The 20,920-nt window shown below is 42.1% G+C and overlaps 1 protein-coding gene across 1 annotated transcript in view; it reads left to right on the top strand.

The window, feature by feature from the left end:
* PIGK (phosphatidylinositol glycan anchor biosynthesis class K) overlaps positions 1-20,920 on the top strand; it is a 216,104-nt gene that overhangs the window by 52,271 nt on the left and 142,913 nt on the right. The window contains exon 9 of the mRNA XM_053249813.1: positions 325-497. Within this exon, the coding sequence (XP_053105788.1) occupies positions 325-497 (173 nt within the window). The remainder of the gene's footprint in view (positions 1-324; positions 498-20,920) is intronic.

Raw genomic sequence — 20,920 nt, 5'->3', positions numbered from 1 at the left:
AGGGATGCTGTGCTGGTGTTACATAGTTGCTTCAAAACACTAGATTTTGAGGTAGCCCCTCTCCTTCACCTTTGTTTCTCTGAATGCTGCCTTTGTGGGATTAAGCAGCAGGCACAGCAGAAGGTTTCCTGTACTGCTGGTGGGTTACACACAGCTTTTTGAGCCATAAGTTTGAGCCTAGACACTGCACATTGTATTATTTGCAGTAGAGATCAAGATGTTTAATAGTGACAGATTCTCTGACTCTCCCTTACTTACCAGAATAGCACTGGAGCAAATACTGTGAAGTCTGTGAGAAGTAATGTACTTCTGTTTTCTTTATAGTTTCAAGTGTGCCCTAAAAGTTTATGTGTATCCACACCTGGACACCGGACAGATCTATTTCAGAGAGATCCTGAGAATGTCCTGATAACTGACTTCTTTGGAAGCGTACGGAAAGTGGAGATTACAACTGAGACCATCTCGCTGGATCCTAATTTAGTAGCTGCAGAGACCAGGTATATTGATTGGTTTTCCAAGTTCTGGCCTGAGTTGGTGCATAACTTATACATATAGAGGCATGTCTTTTAGGGCTGTATGACTGAGAATTTTTGTGTGTCTAAAGCCACTAGGTGACTCAAGGCAGGACAGCATTTGTAGAATGTGATGCTTTTTTCATGTAATGGCAAATATGGAGGTCTTTCTCCTTGTTTCAACACAATCCTGAGCATGGTTATTCAGAAATAGGTTCTGCTGAATTAAGCAGGGCTTACTCCCTAGTAAATGTGTATAGAAGTACAGCCTTACAGCGCAAGCTGTGCTTGGTTACTTGGAAGCAAGTCCTGCTGTGTTCAGTGTGGCTTACTCACAGGTAGTATGCATAGACCACTTTGTGGTTGCTCTGGAACAGCAGGGAATATAGGAAACTAGCTGGGCTGATTGCAGAGCATCTGCGCCTCTAGTTCAACCCCCTGCCTGCCCGCCCACCGCCACAGTTTTCTTTCCCTGCCCACCACCGCTTTTTTCTTTTCCTGCCTACCCACCGTTTTCTTTCCCTGCCTGCCGCCACTGTTTTCTTCCCTGACCGCCCACTGCCCCAACGCCGTTTTCTTCACCCTCCCACCTGCTGCCGCTTTCTCTACCCCGCCACTGTTTTGTTTCCCATGTCACCCACAAGCCTGTCTGCAAGCGCCACCGCTTTCCTCTCCCCCTGCCGGCAGCTCTCTTGTGAACTCTCGCGAGAGCTGCCACACATGGGATTAGCGAGAAATAGATAGATAGATAGATAGAGAGATATGGAAGACTTGTATTGGTGCAAGTCTAGGAGCAGGTAAGGGAAGAGTTCAGAAAGCCTGGGTGGGATTATAAATTGATAAAAATCGACAGTGTAATGCAATAGGACCCCAGAGATCACTAAGAAATGTGATGAAAAGCCAACCGGCATGTATGCAATGCTAGGCATGTATGGAGGAAGCAACACAGCAAGGAGGATGTATAAGGCGGCATTAGAAGTTTTAGGTTGAAGTGTGGAGGGGACATCAAGTAATATTTTACTACGATAGTACAGGCAAACCCTGTTACTTGCGGAGGTTCTGTTTTTCACCTACTATTGCAAGTAATGAAACAGCGAGTAATGAGGCACTATGCCTATGGGAAATGGGGGTTAGGTTCCAGAATGGACAAAAAAGGTTAAAAAAACAGTGAAAAAAAGGTGAAAATAATTAAAAATGTTTACTGTACCATGCTTTGTGGGGTCTACATGTGCCAGGAATCTCCCCCCTCCCACAACTGCAAAAACACACAGAAAAAATGCCTTAAAAAAAAAAGAAGTGAGCCACAACATGGCTCCTCCTGACAAAATTGTGGACAGAATTGACCTCTGTGGTAACTTCTGGCCCTCTAGGAACCATGGATACATGGGTTTTAACCCTTTTAAAATCTGTGGATAATAAAATCAGGTGTCAATTAGACACACACGAATATGCCGAACAACAAATACTAGTTCCACGAGTAACAAAGTTTGCCTGTATACTGGCTTTGTATATAGAGAAGGTTGTGGGGTGAGTTCACACATTCATACATCACTAAATGCCCACAATATTAAGTTGTTACACATTTACTGGATCAACCACCACAGACTTTTCAAACTGATAAATTCAGTGGAGGCAGCTGACATATATAACTCCAAGTCATTATATTCCCATAAAAGCAGGGTGAGGGGGAAAGAGAGTACATTCACTAACCACAATCCTGCACCAACACCTGACTGGCTATGGCTACTGGGCCTCTTTGTGTTTAATTCTTGTCTGTAGAGAGCAGCATTGAATGCAAGGAGGATTCATTATATGGGAAGGATGTAGAACTTCCCCATATCTTCTGTGCTGTTCCCATATGTTCTGCAGGCAAATGCTGAATGTGTTCTGCAGGCAAATGCTGAATGAGGCCTGGTGAGGGTGGGTGTGGTGGGGGCAACATGGCCAGCCATCATGCCACTGTAGGGGTTGCAGCTAGCTGGCACATTTTCGCTTGCCTCGTGTTCATTGAATTCAACTGGACAAAGTCACATAGTAACATATATATGTACAGTATGTATGAATAGGATCTTGCTACTTTGGTGTGCGGGTGACTTACCAGTTCATGTATACATGTTCGGCATACATAAGACATCAAGTCTCTGTATGCTCAGCCTTAGGTGGACAAACCTCCCATTTCTGTTTTATAGTGTAAATCTTGCTTTTATCTCTTAGGCTAATATTTGTATAGAGAGAGCAATAGAGAAATTGTTAAAAAAAACAACCCACCAACAACTTGTATTCAAGGATTATTTATTATTATTATTTATTTATTTATTTGATTTATATACCGCCCTTCCGAAATGGCTCAGGGCGGTTTACAATTAAAACAGAAAACATTAAAAACAATTAAAACAGAGATACAAATATAAATTAACAGAAGAACTGAAACCTGAAATTAACAGAAATTAAGAAGAAGAACTGGAACCTGAAATTCAGAAGAACTGGAACCTGAAATTAACAGAAATTAATTCTTAACAGAATTAAGAACTGAAATTAACAGATTAACAGAAGAACTGAAACCTTCAACAAACTGGTTGATTTTATTCATGATGTTGTATTGCCATCTGTTGGGAAGACTTAGAATAAACAAGATTGTATTGCAATTCCACATAATGATAGCGGGTTGATTCTGCAGAAAGGTGTTGCCCTTAAATAGTGTCACATACAAGATTTTGGTACTTCATTTTTGAAATAATTTGGGTCTCTAACAATTAGAATGTTGTTGAGCTTGTGGCCACTACTGTCAGTTGTTAAGGTTAGTATGTTGCCTTATTTCATAGAATCTGTAAATAATATGAATCTTGCTTACTGTGTGAATGATCATATTATTTATAACATATATAAATAATATACAAAAAATATTCCATCACTTGACTACATCAGAATATTACCTGTGGCTGGGGGTTTCCATCTTTAGAGTTTTAACAAAGCTACTAGTTTTGAGGCAAAGTTTATAAATACTGACTGACATACAGACAAATTTACTAATGAGCAGTCCTAATGAAATTAATAAGATGAATTAGTCATGATTAATGTCCCATTTATTTCAGTGGGACTACTCATGAGTAAACTAGTCTGTATGTCAGCCACTATATATTTTTCATACGGGATTAGCACATAATTCAACAGCAACACTTTAGATTGTATAAAGAACTTCCTAAAAGTCTATTTATTTATTATTTCTCTTTGTAAACCGCCCTGAGCCATTTTTGGAAGGGTGGTATAGAAATCGAATAAATAATAGTAATAATAATAATAATTTGTATTTCTTTGTTTTATTTATTAACAGCACATAGAATGTTGCTTGCATGGAATTGACAGTCTGCAATAATTTTGGAAGTATTTGGTTTTTAAAAAATGGGAAATTGGTCAAATTATCAGTATACTTAAAGTCTGATGATGAATTTAAACAAGTACCCGACACATGACGACTGGTTATCAGTGACATAATAAATCCGCTCTGGATTATTTATTCGAGGACTTCATTTTATTCTAAATAGTTCGGCACATTTAATATAAGCACTATCTAAGCTTATTTCTGTTTGTTGTATGTTGTGAAAATAGAAAAAGCCATTTGTGGCTTGGTTATAGGAAAGTTGCAGTATCCTATCCGAGGTTGTCTCTTCATAAGGGAAAAGGAACCCTGTGGAACCAGTTCCTAGGACAGCTACTGCTGCTGCCTGAGGGTGGTAGCTGTTTGGGCGGTGCGCTCATTGTCTACCATTTTGCTTTTCTACTGCCTGTCCTCAGTTCAGAATAAATGTAGATGGGGTGAGGGAGAGAAAACTCTTGCCCATTAGTTTCGGTAGCAGTTTGTCAGAGAGCCCTTTCTGATGAGCAGTGACAAAGAGCCACCCAGTTTTCAGGGAGGAAGCCCGAAAGCACTTACTTCCCCTCAGATGATCGTTCTGCTGTCCCTGGGTGGGTGATCTGAGCACTGGCTGCTGCTGGTAGCTCTGATGGTTGGTGTGCGTCACCCCGCCCCAGACCAAATTCAGCCTTTGTGTCAAAATTGAAGCAAACATCTTATAATCTTCATTGAGAAACTGGCCTATAGTCACTTACAGATGAAGGATCTTTTTCAGGTTTTGGAATCAGTGGTATCCTTGATTGGTTCCATGAATCTGGAATTCTTCTGTTACCTGTACCTTGGTTAAATAATTTAGTTCAGGGTAAGGATAGTTTGTTCTTAAATTGGAGATAGATTTCTGAATAAAGACTGAAAAAGGGTCCTGGTAATTTATTCAACTTAAAATTTTTAATTTGGGAAGTTGTTTAATTTCTTCTTATGTTCTTTAGCTATATAATTAGCCAACAGCTTATCCTCACAATTATCCTTCTAAAAAACCCCTTTTCTTTATTAAACTTAATAGCATTATACAGGAGTACATCATCTGTGGTGGTTCCATTCCTGCAGATTACCGCGGATAATGATTTATTGAGTCTATAGCAGTGGTTCCCAAACTGGGAGCCGCCAGATGTTGTTGAACTATAGCTCCCATCAGCCCAGCCACAATAATTTGTAGCTGGGGCTGATGGGAGTTGTAGTTCAGCAACATCTGGAGGCTCCCAGTTTGGGAACCACTGATCTATAGGATCACAGGGGTTAGGTTTCCAGACTCAGAAAAAATGCAAAGAAATCGCTGCCAAAATGCAAAAATGGGGTAAAGTGCCCTACCGTGCTGCGTGAGTCTCCAGGTGTCCAAGGATGGCCCCTGCATATCCAAAAGACCCCACATTTTGGACTGTTGGTTCACAATCTCCAGTTACAAAGTACATATTGGGATTATACAGTTTGGGCAGTAGTTTTCATGTTTGAATAGCTGGTTCTTATACAAAATATATGTTTTAGCCATTTTTACTAAACTAGAAAGAAGAAACTTGGGACATCTGATATTTCAGCCAGTAGTAATGTGTCCAAGCTGTGTTCCTAAGGGACATGATGTAATAATCTTGCTGAAGCTGAGCAGGGCTGGATCTACGCATTGCCTAGATGGGAGGTTACCAAGGAACTCAAATGTTGAGGTCTGTATGGACACATGTTAACTATCACGCTCCATGGCTATTCTTTGCTAAAGTGGGGGAAATTAGCATCAAATGGGTACAAACCAATCAAAAGCAAAATTATTGTTACAATGCTGTGGTAATGTTGGCCATGCTGTGGACACACTGGAAGGAATGAAGGAGAATAGACATGTGTTCTTGAAAATAAAGATTTACTTTATTGAGGGGTAATAAGGGTACAGAATGTGAAAAGAGGGTGGTTAACTTTAATGCTGGAAAGGGGAAAACAGCCTGATGATGAAAGAAAGAGAAAGGGGAAAAATGCTATTTGACATAGTTACCTTTTCTAGCTAGGGATCCGTCGAGCAATGAGATGTGCTTGAGCAGCCAGTGATAGATTAGAAGTGCAAGAGAGTGATGTCAGTTTTTAGGGGTTTTTATAGGCAAAAGCATACCCTAAGGCAGTGTTTCTCAACCTTTTTGGAGCCAAGGACCGGTAAATCCTTCATGTGCAGTTTCAAGGACTGGTATATTCTTTGTGTGCAGTTTCCCAGAACAACAGTTAGTAAAGGGGTTTCAAGTTTAAGTCTATCTATCTATCTATCTATCTATCTATCTATCTATCTATCTATCTATCTATCTATCTATCATCTATCTATCTATTTATTTAACAGACTTCTATACCTGCCCAAAACTTGCATCTCTGGGCAGTTTACAATCAAAATAATATCATAAGCATTAAAATCATTAAAATTAGAATCATTTAAAAGCAAACATTAAATATTAAAACTATAAATCTCATAATTTTGGATAAGAAGATTACGCTTTGATCAGAAGGGAGAGGGGGAAAGGATTGAGGCATCATGGCTCCCTGGCACCTGAGATTTGTCAAGTCCAGATTTAACATTACCATCTTTTAAAAATATGTTGCAACCTTATACTTCACTTTATTGCTCAGTGTCAGCCACCCACTCTCAGCTGCCCCCTCCTTACCATTCGCTCACTCTTACAATTACTCTTACAATTGAAGGCAACTTCTGTGTACGCACAGAGATGGAGCAACAGCTGCTATCCAAAAGCCACAGTAGAAAAACTCAACAATACACTGATAATCTTTTCCTAAGCAGAGACATTATTGAATACAGGAGAGAGAAGAGTTATGTTTTGAATGTACATGTTTTATTCTGGCAGTTTTAGGTAGTAAAGGTAAAACACTACCCTAAAAGTGTCGGCAGCAATACTACAGCAAAGGAAATAAAAACTAAGAAACTGGAACTCAGAAATATGGAGCTTTGAGTCGGTATATTAAGAGGCCTTCAACATAAAGAGTCTACCTGAGGGATTCTGAAGCAGGAATCAAAGGGTGCAGTGCTAAGGCTTCTGCCGATTCACATGGGTTAGCAAATCCAGCTCTATGTTTTAAGTCTCTCTGAACATGCAGATCTGCTAAGATCACTCTTAACATGCATGTTACCCTTTCCAGCACCATGAAACCGCCTCTAACATGGCACAGGTGTTTGCAGGTTTGAGGAAAGGCTGAATACATTACAAACGGGGATTGATAGAGGGATAAGCTGATAACTCCAATAAACGGCAATCCCTGAACTCTGTGTTCTCCCTTACCAATTTTTCTACCCCTCTTTACTGCTTTCTGCTTCAATATTACATTTTTTTAAAAAAAGCCCCATTTTCTTTCTCTTACTCTTTCCCGCGCTTTACACCAGCTTCCAGCCCAATACTCCTCCTTACCTCTGCCGCCTCCCTTTCGCTCTTCCTCTGCCCGGCCTGTCTTTTCCCCCCAGTGGGATGGCCTACTGGCCCCGAGGGAGTGTGCCGATTACTGCTGGCCCTTCCCGCCAAAATCGCAGGAATTGTGGAAAGGCAAGCAAGATATTCGTGGCCACCACGGGGGGCCTTGCCAGCGCCGAACGGCCACAGCGTCAGCGGCTCACCCTCAGTGCCAAACCCAGCCAAACCCAAGCAGCAGCGCAGGGGGACAGGGCGTGACTTGTGCCGCGACTCCCTCCAGCGCAGGGGCGGCGACGGCAGCAGAGCAGGGACTATGAATGCTCTTTGGCCCTGGTCGATTCCTGCTCGGCCATGTGGCCGATCGCCCTGCTGCTGAGGAGTGCTGGTTTCTGTGACCGCAACCGGCCTGTCCCACGTCCCTTCCTCAAAGCGCTCCCTCGGAAGCGACTGCAACCACCTTCCTCAATGCACTCTTTCAGGAGTGAAGAGTGACTGCGGCCAAGGAGCGCTGTTTCTGAGAGCCTGCGATCAGCCTGCCCACGTGGCTGATCGGGACACCGGCGCTCCATTCTCCTCAAGGCCCTCCCTCCCGAAAGACTGTCCCAAGTGCTGTTGACCCGTATGCTGGGTAAAAATACCCTCAGCGCCAGCTCAGAACCTCGCACATGGCTTTTTCCAGGGAGCGAGCGAAAAGCGCTCTCTCCCCTTGCCCGGCAGCCAATAGAGCCAAGGGGACCTAATAACCCCCGGGAGGGGGTGCAGGTGGAGAGGAGGTGGCCACGGATGCCCGGATTGCCCGGGACTGTTCTACCTATCTATGGACCGCCAGTCGACTCTCCACGGACCGGCACCGGTCCACGGACCGGCACCGGTCCACGGACCGGCGGTTGAGAAACACTGCCCTAAGGCATGACTGAGTAGTTTTGGTGGAGGCGACTGATAAAGGGACTACTGGAGGAATTTTTAGAATAGGCTTGCTCCCAAATAAAGCATGAATATCTTTGATTATGTTTGGGGTGGCTTTCCTTATGCTCTTTAGACAAAGAGAGGTTCAAAAAGAAATTGCCGAGAACAACCACGTGAATAGAGAAGGGAGGGGGGCATATCACACAGTATAACATTGCTCATATGATTCCGATAATAGCAGGGAGGGAATAAGGTGATGAGTTTTGTTTAGACTTGAAACTTCTTATTGTATATAGGAGGAAGAGAGTGTATATTCCTTTCCTTTTGTCTTTAATCTAATTAGGGACTGCCCTGCATCTCTCTCTGCCAGATGCTCAGATGCAAGCAGAGAGGTGCATTTCCTTTAGTCCATTCACAATCATTTGCAAATAACCTGAGAGGCACCATAGGGAAACACCTTGTCAGAACATCCTTTGTCTGGAATGCAGTCATCATTGCTCTTTGAAGCATTTTCTTTCCTGAAAGAAAATGGCTACGTTTGAGGGGTAAACCGAAGCGCCCAAAATGGTGTAGCAAGTGTGGCTAGTAACAATGTAAGCTGCCTGAAAGAAAGATGGCATGCAGTTCATACACACATATATGCGCGGTATGCTAAATAAATGCACCTGAAACCCCAGAACTGCAAACATTACCATCATTTTCAAATATTAGCTGTTTGACAGATTTTCACATTTTACATTGGAATTATCAGCTTCCACATGGAATAAATCTAGGAAAAAAATCTGATTTTAAAAAATCAGCTAATTTGGAATATAACTACATAGGAACATAGGAAACTGCCATATACTGAGTCAGACCATTGGTCTATCTAGCTCAGTATTGTCTTCACAGACTGGCAGCGGCTTCTCCAAGGTTGCAGGCAGAAATCTCTTTCAGCCCTATCTTGGAGAAGCCAGGGAGGGAACTTGAAACCTTCTGCTCTTCCCAGATTTGGGAAATACCTCCCACCAGATTTGGGGTATCTGTTTCTTTTTAACAATTTTTCATTACGAATTGGACTGGAAAATTTTCAGTAACATTAAGTAGAAATTCCAAAGTAGATTTTGCATTTTGTTTAATATTTGAAAGAATTTCCTACAGATATGCCAGATGCAAAAAAAACACACACCCCAAAATGAGCTCTCAAAGTAAAAAAAAATGTTACTAGTAACTTTAAGTGTATGTGTGTGTGTGTATTGTTTCTTGTAAGGTATGTGTTACAATAGATATTTGAGCCTGTGTGGAGAGGATTAGCAGATATATATTTTAAATACACCACCTCCCCCAGGAACTCAGCCAGTCTGTGTTAAAAATAACTCTAGGATTGTTAACTGCCTGGCTCGTTAAAATGCCAGAATTTTGTCTTGGGACTCTAGCAGCTTTCTTAATGTATTTTTGCACCTGTCTCAAGAGCTTGCACAATTTATGATGTGTAACAAGAGTGCATCACGCTACATGCTGTTATATTGGAGGAGGAGAACTGTTCTTCATTAATGTGCAGACCTTGTATTAATATTTGATTGTGTATATGTGTGTGCATAAGAATTGCCTGAGGCTGTGGGTCATTCTGTAAAATAGACAGATTTAGAAAAATGATGCATGAGATAATAATAGAGTAGGATAATGCTTATGAGAGTAGTTAGCCTTCCACTCAGGTTAATGTTTTTAAGATGATTTGCTCATTTAATTTTGAATTCATGTGGAATTTCTATTCCCGCTAGCCCTATATACATAGATTATACGTGTGTTAATGTGAGGAGTTTACACACATACAAATTTTTACCCATGTACAATTATTCACACATGTTCAATGCACATACAGTAGAACATTTACTATCTGTACTGTGCATTTGAGAGGTTTACTTTTAAAATAAATGTATGTACAGTCATTCATACAAAAATATGTACAGAAATATGTATGCACATATAACATAATGAGTTTCGCGTGACTGGGTGGGGCAGAGGGTGGTGGGGAAAGGTTTGTTTCTGTTGTGATGTCTTCAGGGTATGTTTCCTACTGAGACAGATGAAAGCTCTCTTCAGACATCATATAACTGGGTACATTGTACTCAGACTTCTAGGGTTATGAATCATGTGGAAATGGTTCTGGGTTAGGAGTGTGCACGGACCATGGTCTGAAGTCCGGTCCGAATTCGGAACAATCAATGGTTTGGTCCAGTTCAGCCCAACCGCAAACTGGTCTGGTGGTTTGAGGCACCATCGGGGGCAGATGGGTGAGGGATGGTGAGTGGCAGCTTTAGAAGTAAAGACGCAGGTCCTTACCTGTGTGACCTTCACTCCAGGCAGCTTCCTGCTGTGGTGGCGCTCCTCCAGCAGCTACCTTGTAACAGTGGTGGCAGCACAGCTCTGTCACTCCCTCTTCCCATTCACACCCCTATTCTGGGTAAAGTACTGACCTCTTCAGACAAACACTTTATCCAAGAAAAACTGGGGGTTTGGTCACAAAGTGAGGCTGTTCCCACCATCAGTGGAAAGCGGGCTAAGCTCCCTTGCCTGCTTTCCGTCGATTGTGGGAACCCCTGGGCCCACAGGCAAGCCCGGTGCTCCCAAGGTAGCTAGCCCGTCTAAAACACCCTCTCCTTAAATGAGGTTAATGGAGTGAGTGCTCTGTTAGCCTCATTTTGTTGCTCATGTGTTGCCGTGGTGTGTGGCGACTAATGAGTAGACCCCTGGCTGGGAGGTTGCAAGCAGCCTCCCAGGCTTGGGGGTCTCTCCAGGATGCCCTGCACATTTGCATGGGGCATCCTGGGACTTTTGGGGGCCACATGGCCCCCAGCCCCTGCAGCCCCTGCTGGCTCCGTGATGGAGTTGGCAGTTGTGTGGGTGGCCAATCCGGCCGTCCAAGGTTACGAGCTCAGTTGAATGCGGGAAGACCCACAGACCCAACAGAAGCTCTTCTCACGGACGTGAGAAGAGCTTTAGTGTATATGATAGGGATGCAGCTTGGGAGTGCATTCCCATTCTCCCTCTTCCCAGGTACCTAACCAGTGATTGTGTAGCGATTGAAAACAAGGGGTTGAGATGTTACAGGCATCTAGACTAAGAGAGGCACACTCTTATTTTGGATAGCGGAAAGGCAGGCAGAGGAAAGGTGGAGAGGCAGGAAAGAGTAAAGTAATTTTGTATTTGACTTTGAGTAGAGTAGGGTGAAAAATAGTGTGGCATAGTGGCTATTGTGTTCAGAATAAGGGAAAATTGGGTGTAGATTTCCAATCAGCGACAAAAATTGGGTGAGCTTTTGCAGCCAGATGATCTTGAACCAGTAACAGTGTTTTGGCCTAACCTTACCTTATGGGGTTGATATGAGGGCAGTATTTGGTTGGGTGGGGTGTGGGGAGTCGTGTATGCCTCTATGAGCTCTTTAGAGAACAGATGAGCTATAAATAAAACTGACAAACTATGAGGTCACTCACACAACCTCATTTTCTGGGGCTAGGGAGGGCCAGGGGGAAGGCAGGATTGGTCCTACCTTCCCCCACAAGACTTCTGCTGCCACCCCACTCGCTGTGCTGTGCTCCCAGATGATTGCCTCCCAGACAATTGTTGTGGGAACAGAGAGCCCGGGGCAAGGACTGCTGGCCTCCAGAAATCCCATAATACATTGCGCTGCTCGTGCAGTGCATTGTAGAAATCCTTGAGGCCAGGGCGCTCCTTCCCTTGTGCTTTATGGATAAAATGGCTTTCAGCAGCCTGGTTGTCCACACAACTGGGGAGTGGGGTAGGAAACTGCATGCACACCCTCCTATAAGAAAGGAGAGCTGGTCTTGTGGTAGCAAGCATGAGTTGCTTCCTTAAGCTAAGCTGGGTCCACCCTGGTTGCATACGAAAGGGAGACTAGAAGTGTTTACACTGTGAGATATTCCTCTCGGGATGGAGCTGCTCTGGGAAGAGCATCTAGGTTCCAAGTTTCCTCCCTGGCATCTCCAAGATAGGGCTGAGAGAGATTCCTGCCTGCAGCCTTGGAGAATCCGCTGCCAGTCTGTGTAGACAATACTGAGCTACATGGACCAATGCTCTGACTCATTATATGGCAGCTTCCTATGTTTCTATGTTCCTCTTACCTCACCTTTAGCCTGGATACAAAACCCAGGCTACCTGGCTGAGGAGTGCCGGGATCAGGATCGATCCGGGTGCTTCTCATAACTGGCTCTGCGCTATCTGGGCTCGCATTTATGAATGCTAGCCCTATCTCTACTCCCATTGAACTGGGAGATGGGTCAATACCAGTGGCCAAAAAGATAGTGCTTATAGTGCAGGGCTGGCGTGTTCTTAGATAAGTTTTATATGGTTGTGCTTATATTATTTTTAAGCATTTAACTTGCATATTTGGCTTTTCATTTAGTTTAATTTCACATGGAAAAATCAATGTTTTGTAATAGCATTTGCCAAAATGAAGTGCTGTGCCGAACTTGAGTAGATAAATTTAGTGTGAAAAGGACTTTCGGAGGGGCATAAATAGCTGCTTTTGTGAGCTGCCTGCTTAACCACTTCTAATGACAATTTACTTCTTCCTGCTGACTGTGTGACCACCTGGGATTATGCTGAGAGTCTGGTTCCAAGTTTCCTCCCTGGCATCACCAAGATAGTGCTGAGATTCTTGCCTGTTACCTTGGGGGAAGTCGCTGCCAGTCTGTGTAGACAATACTGACAGTGTAGACAATAGTGAACTAAATGGACCAATGGTCTGACTTGGTATAAGGCAGCTTTCTATGTTCCTATGATGTTGTGGGTACTGCCTAGTTAGATTTGATGACATGGTGATGTTACTGAAGACAAATAATTTTCTCACTCTGAATGCAGTATAAAAGGTAAAGTGTGCCATCAAGTCGGTGTTGACTCCTGGCGACCACAGAGCCCTGTGATTGTCCTTGGGAGAATACAGGAGGGGTTTACCGTTGCCAAGGAAAATGTATTGGCAACCAGACCAGCTCTCACTGCCTTGTGCTATACTTTTGTTGATGAGGCAGTAGACGCAAAGGGATGTATTAGTTCATTTTTCCATGGCCATTGATTAATGCAGTTCCTCGCTCTCCCCTCAAACTAACTAACTAACTAACTAACTAACTAACTAACTAACTAACTAACTAACTAATTAATTAATTTTTATGCCGCCCTTCCAAAATGGCTCGGGGCAGTTTACAATTAAAAACACCCATTAAAACAGTAAAGAGCTAAAACAAAAATTAAAAACAATATAACAACAGTTAAAAAATTAAAAACAACAATTAAACAATCGCAATAATTAAAAACCCTGTAACCGGGTTAAAATATTAAAAACCGATTTAAAAACCTTGAAAAGCCAGGCCAAACAAATACGTTTTAAGGGCTCTCCTGAAGGCTAATAGAGAATTCAAATTGCGGATTTCCGCAAGGAGCTCATTCCATAGCCCTGGAGCAGCTATAGAGAAGGCCCGCCTCTGAATCACCACCAAACGAACCGGTGGTAACTGGAGAAGAACCTCCTCAGATGACCTTAATGTGTGGTGGGGATCGTGCAGAAGAAGGTGCTCCCTGAGGTAACTCGGGCCTAAGCCATTCAGAGCTTTAAAGGTAATAACCAGCACTTTGTATTTTGCCCAGAAACATATCGGTAGCCAGTGCAATTGTTTCAAAACAGGCATAATATGGTCTCTCCGAGTGACCCCAGAGACCAATCTGGCTGCCGCATTCTGAACTAATTGAAGTTTCTGAACTACATACAAAGGCAGCCCCACGTAGAGCGCATTGCAATGGTCAAGCCGGGAGGTTGGCATCCTCAAGTAAAAATATCAAAATGACACTGGGGGATGAGGGTGGGAGATGATCACAAATATTTTGCCATTGCAAATCAGTCCTAGGTTCTCTGGTTATTAATGTCTGCTTTTAGAAAAAACTGGTTAATCAGCACTGGTTTCTTGATCATCAACACTGGTTTCTTGACTACATTTTATAACTATTGTGTGTTGATTTTATTTCAGCTCTTTGTCTGGAATTCTGATGAAGGATTCTTTTCTTTTTGTTTAGTAGTTGTAATGAGGCTTTGCATCGCTTTTCAGACTGAGTACACTTTATAAGAAGCAGCAAATTTTTGGTCCTGTGCAGACATTAGTATGGTTAGGTGACTAGTTACAATCTTTATGCTAATCATTGTTAACTCAAACCACAGGTTGGAAACATGGTTCGATTCATGGTTTCAAATTCTGCTTTACAGCAGAGTTAGCATTAACTTAAATATATATGCAGTGCTGACACTGGTGGTTCCTAAAAGGAGAATGTAGTGGAAATTTTGCAGGCAGGCAAAAGTGAGAAGGAAAAAGTGTACAAAGTAAGAGTGTGCATAGTTAGGAGATCGAAGTGCAAGTGCTCGTATCTCTTAACTATGAGTAGATCATTGAGCAACATTATGTCTGCACTGGGTGTTGGTGTTTCTTCTTTCCTCCCTTGGTATTTACTTCTCTGTGGCATTTTCCCTTGTATTGTGGGATTTGCCTTATTGCTACTTCTGTTATAAATCTTTGTACCAGCTAAGCATTACTGATAATGTCAGAATATATATATTGCTTTGTTGGTCTTGAGTTACTGACACATGGCATCCAATGTGCAAAATTTAAAAAATTTAGCTTTCTTTTGCTAGAAAAGCTACTTTAGTAATTAAGTAATAAAGATGTTCGTCCTACAGACAAGTAGAACAATACTTGCAAGTAACATGAGCACTTGTGAAATAAATTGAATGTGAACAGTGTTCATATCAAAAGCTCAATTTTATAGATAGTGCAGCAAATTAACAGCTGCCAGTTTTGGAGAAGACACAGAGACTCTTTTGAATGCTAAGGAATGCAATTATTTCTTTAGAAATTGAAAACAAATGATGAAATAAGTACATGTGCACTACAAAGGAGAGGTTTTTTTTAAAAAAATAAGATGGTGCCAGTTCCTTAAGCTTTTTCACACACTTGGATGTTAAGTTAGTAGGACTTATGAGTTCAGTGGGATTTATGTGGGATCAAGTAAGGGTAGATACAATTGCAGATTAAGCAGAATGTTCTTGTTCAGTCTATAAAACTTGCCTCTCCTGCATTTCCTGCTTCGCTTGTTTGCTTGATCTTGAAGATGACAAACACAGCAATGGAAATTTTGATTTAACAACAATCTTTCCACACACCAGGATAAAGAATAATTAACTGTGATAAGGCAAAGTTAATTCAGACAAGACAATTTAATCAAAATTGTTACAACTAGTGTGTGTGTGCGCACATTAAAAAAAAAATTAAGCCTGTTGATAAATTGCATTGAGAACAGGGAAAGTGGGAGTGGACAGATGTGCTCCTTAGCCATGCCCTTAGCATCTCTCTGTTCAGCATTTGAGGAACTCAGTACTGACCCTGGGACACTTTCTCTCTGTGATTTGGAATGCTGACAAATCAGGGTCTCTAGAAGGTGTGGTTAAGAAGCACACCTGTGTGGGTTGGGGCTAGCTGATATGCTCATGTTCCCTGGGTACCCAGGTGCATAATGATTGAACAGAGTTTGTATAGGAGACCCTTGTCCCTTACTACTAAAATGTGAAGTTAAGGTTGCTGTCAACTTTCTATTCAGTGCCTTTATTTATACACAGTACTGATGTCTAATATATATTTTCTTATCCCGCAAATAACCTTTGCTGATGTAGCTTACATTTCATTTTGTAGGTTTAGGTTTTTCCATAACTCTTTGAAGGAATATGTGAATTACTCTGTTGCTTAGAATGTATGTATGGTCTGAAACTGGCCAAACATATTTTACAAACTAATTTTAAAACGTTTTAAAGTTCTGGTGGTTGAACAACCTGGTTTGTTATTTTAAAATTCTTGAATCTGCCTTTGCAGCAAAAGGCATCCAAAGAAGTTTGCAATCCACAACATTGCATTTGGAGTTGGGGGATCTGTGTAAAGCTAGGGATCAGATCAAATCTGGTGCAAGCCAGTCAAGGTCATGCTTGAGGGAGGTTCTCAGATTATTTTTTTGTTTGACTAGCTGGATCTTTTTTATTAAAGTTGAGATTGGGCTTCCCTGTGTCAGGGAATGGGCTTTGGTGGCCACATATATCCTAGAGATTACTCTCCTGGCTTGTAAAGAGAGGATTTATACATATTATCTTAAAAAACTTTAGGTCAGAATGAGATGCCTACATTTTACCAGAAGATGGCAGTTGTGTCAAGGAACAAACATCAGTTGGTCCTTATTTCAATCACAAGCACTCTTGCAAGCTTAGAAGTTATTAGAAAATGGACTAAAGTACAACTGCAACAATTAAGACAGTAAAGTCTAGGAATGTGGGGAGTGGGGAGAAATAACATCACAATGGAAGTGGTGGCTTAAACCAGCAACTCCTGCTTGCAATGAGTGTGGCTGTATGTAGCCTGATTTCCAGCTCCAAAGTATGACAGGCCATGAAAACAAGAGCCAAGTAAATCGCTCTGGGACTTCTTTAATTCAAAACCTCAGTGGCTTGAATTTGGTATGCCTTTGCTACAAGGAGACAAGATGGTGTAAGGAGAGATGGTGCATGCAGAAGGGAGAGGAAGAAGTCATCTGCTACAAGAGCTGACAGAGATGAAGTGCTGGGACAGTTTCAGACATTCAGAGATGAACTGAAAAAGAGCTTTTCCAACTTGGTGACCCACTTTAAAAATTAGCTAATTGAAGTGGAGAGAAAGCTTAAGCTGGAAGAGGCTATGGATGCAAGGGTTTAAAGAGAGATCATTGGAAACAAAACTATAAGTGTATAAAAACTGAAAAATGCTTAAACAAGCAGAAATAGCAGAAAACTATGAGCACCAGAGCAATTTGGGGATTTAGTGAATGAACAGAAGGGAAGGACATCAGCGACAAACAACCTCTTTGTTCTAAGACAACCCCTGAAGTAATTGAAAGAGCCTTCTGTGTGGCACAGCTGTCTGAAAACACCTTGAGATATAATAGCACACTTCATCTTATAAAAATACAGAGGTGAGTTCTATATGGCAGTTTGCAGATAGGAAGACCTAATATATAAGGGATGTTACATTGTAATATATCAGGACTTCTTTGAAGACACCCTATGCAATGTAATCCAAAGAGCAAGACCCCTTATTTCTATTGTGTTCCCTGGTGGATGAGGAGTGCTGGTCGCTCAACAAGGACTTGCCCTAAAGGAGCTAGGCCAAGCCAAGATAGCAAGCAGAGGTCAAGATCTGGAGAGTCAGATATATGAAGGAGCAAGGATGAGCACAGGTCCAGAGCCAGAAAGCCAAGTCTTTAAGGCAGTTTGGCTAGGCGCTTATACAGTGATGTTGCTTCAGCACTGGTCTGCAGCAGATTGAACTGTTTTGGAAGTGAAGCCCTCAGGGGCGTAGCAAGGTTGGAGTGGGCCCAGAAATGAGATTTTAAAATGCCCCCCCCCCCAATCCAGGGCCTCCACACACCCCAGGTCCCCAAGGATTTAAGTCTGATATTTCAAAATAAGTATGCTGCTTGGAAATACATTTCACTGAAAACACACACGCACACTTCACAATATATAGTGATATACATACTGTATATTTGTGCTACTTTTAATGCCTAGAACACACTAGAAACACTAATTATTAAAATGGTCCCCTTGCTGCAGATTAGCAAAGGAGACTTTCAACCATGCAGTGTGAGCCTATGTATGTTTTCTCAGAATTCTGAACAAATTCAGTAAAGTTTGATTCCAGGAGGTTTTTTACATGGGGCATTTATTTATTTATTTCGTTTTATTTCATTTGATTTTTATACTGCCCTTCCGAAAGAGCTCAGGGCGGTTTACAATTAAAACAAACTATTAAAACAGTAAAGAGCTAAAACAAAAATTTAAAAACAATATAACAACAATTAACAATTTAAAAAAGATTTTAGAATAACAATTAAACAATCATAGTAATTAAAAACCCTAAGACTGGGTTAAAATATTAAAACTGATTTAAAAACCCTGGAAAGCCAGGCCAAAGAGCTTTTAAAGCTCTTTAACACATATCTCCTCTGGAATGGAGGTGCTGCATTCACATGTTGGCCAGATTTACCCTGAAGTCCCTGTGAGTTATTGGGGAGCAGTTCACACGCAATTCAGGTTTTTCACTGCTCATTAGAGTGTAGCCTGATTTATATCCTGAGTAAAAAAAAATAAAATCCACTATTTTGCGTTGGTTCTTCGGGATAATTTCAGTTTCTCAGTAAAGCCTCCCAGTAAACTTGCAGTAAAGCCTGCTTTGTGTAAAAGTCCCAGGTAAGTGTGTGGAGAATTCTAGCCTCAGGCAGCAAATCTAACCACATTTAGCTGGAAGTACATTTCATTGACACCTAAACGACTTACTAGCAAGGAAAGCATGTCTACTTAAAAATAAACTCCATTGCATTCAACCGTCTGATATCCTTCCTTGGTAAGTGCATATAGGATTGTACATGCTCAGGGATGTAAACCAAATCAAACTAATTTGTGCTCCCAGCATATTTTGCTCCCTATAAGCGACCAGTAAGTCCCACTGAAGCAAGGAAGATAGGTGGGGAGAAATAGAGAAAAGAGCAAGAATTAGCACCATTCCTCAGGAGAAAAAAAAGGGGGGGGATGAGGAATATGCTTCTTCTTGGTAAAATTTTAAGATAGATGAGACGTGTCATTTTAAGGAGCTCCTGAAGTTATGCCCTAGTCTGTCCTAAAAGTCATTCTCCCAGCTCCTCAATGTGGAAGTAGGGCTGGTTGTGGTCTCTCATTCTACTGAGATAAAAACCATTCTCTGCAGGTGCTCAGAATCAGGGTCATCCCTAGTGGGGTGTGGGGCTGGGGGGCAAATCAGCACGTGCAGGGCCTCCTTAACATTTCATATCATTACAGAATCATACTGACTGGTGACATACAGTGTAAATAGTGTGAGTGAGGTTTTTGGACATGTCCAACCAGCTTGGCATTTCTAAAGAAAAGTAAAATAAAATAAAAGCACAACACATGCTTCACCATTCTCACTCAGACCTTCTGGGTTGCAAAACAACTTGAACATAAGTGCATTTATGAATGAATGAATGAATGAATGAATGAATGTAAATATAATATTGTTTGTTCTGGAAGTTTTTGTAATTTTCTACCATGAAACAAGCCACTTATAGGACTTTTTAGATAGCTTTTTAAAAACAGGCAGCAAATTTTCCAATCTGTTCTAAATATTCAGAGACTTGTCAGTCTCCCCCACCCCCATATCAAAGCCCCATGGGCATAACTATGATTAGGCAAGGGGAGACAGTGGTGGGTAAGGGCAGCTAGCACTGGCCACTCTGCCTGCCTCCTTCCTTGCTTGGAGAGCTTCAAGCTTCAGTGAGGCCTACATGGAGGCCTCTCTGGAAGCCCCGCCGACCAGCTCAGAGGCGGAGAGAGCAGGAGCTCTAGCAGCTTGGAGGCTGCTTAGATTGCTGGCCAGGAGGGCAAGCAGGAGAGAGGGTGAACAGGGCAAGTGGCTGAGGGGCCTTGGGGCTGGGCAGGTGGGCAGTGGGGAGTCATGTGACATGTCTCTGGGGGCCCCCCTTAAGGCAGGGGCCCCTGAGACAACTGTCTCCCCTTGCCTAATCGTAGTTACGCCCATGGAAGCCCTGCCTTCAAATGTTGGAGAATTAAAGGGCCTTGTTATGCTGACGCTGGCTGTGGCTTAACTGGACTATCAACAGTGGAATTGGTGTGACTGTGGCCTTGTCCTCTGACTTGCATGAAGAGGGCAAGGGAGCAATTTCAGACTGATATGGTGTGGATTCAGGGACTACCGGATCTCCCAAATCCTGGTGCAGAGGAACTTCAAAATCTGTTGCTTTATCAGAATCCTCTGATTCCATTTCAGTCAGGAGGAGGTGGGGCTTGTGAGTAATGGCAAATTCTAAGAATCTCTGCCAATGCAAAGAAGAGGGTCTTCTCTAGAGGGGGAAGTTCCAGCAATGCATCAAAACCATGAAACATGACTGCTTACTTAGACACTCCTATATGTTGGCTATGGACCTATATTTCACAGAATAATCTGATCTGTATTCTCTGGCCTACAAGTTCTCATCAACATTAATGGATTAACTTGCCATTAGTCATGTGAAAACCCTGCTGTAGCTGAAGAGAAGTTCTGCATTTCATGGGTTGGTTGCCTCTGCTGCTATTGGACAGGAATTATCTTACCTTTTGGTTATGACCAGGATGGCATTGAGCTTACCAGTTGAGACTTCTGTGGGCTGAAGAAACATTGAAGTTGCCATACAATGAAACAGGAAGGATCAAGTCATAGCAAGGTTGTGTTGGTGTCCCTTCAAATACAGAGGCGAGTAGAGAAATTGTCCTCTTGTGTAGCCTTTACGCTAAGATCATACATGAATATAAATCATTGGCTCATAACAGTGGCTAATAGGATTGGCTGCATTAAAGTGACTCATTTTAGAGTCATTCTATGTGACTTTATGTAAGGATTCTACATATATGTTAGGTTTGTGAACTTACTGAGTTACCTAAAAAAGCAAGTTATGACATATTAATGGGGCATGCTTGATCTGTGTTGTCAAAATTTGATTATACTTCTATTGCATTTGTGTGTTTGACATTTTGACAATCTTTCCCCATGCCTCTGGTTTCCTGTCAGAGTGCTTTCAGTGGCTGGAGCAAACTTAAAGAA

The sequence above is a fragment of the Hemicordylus capensis genome, chromosome 4 (assembly GCF_027244095.1).
Source record: "Hemicordylus capensis ecotype Gifberg chromosome 4, rHemCap1.1.pri, whole genome shotgun sequence".
Classification (NCBI taxonomy): Eukaryota; Metazoa; Chordata; class Lepidosauria; order Squamata; family Cordylidae; genus Hemicordylus; species Hemicordylus capensis.
Note: the sequence above shows the minus strand (reverse complement) of the source record. Positions and strands in the feature narration are given on the sequence as shown.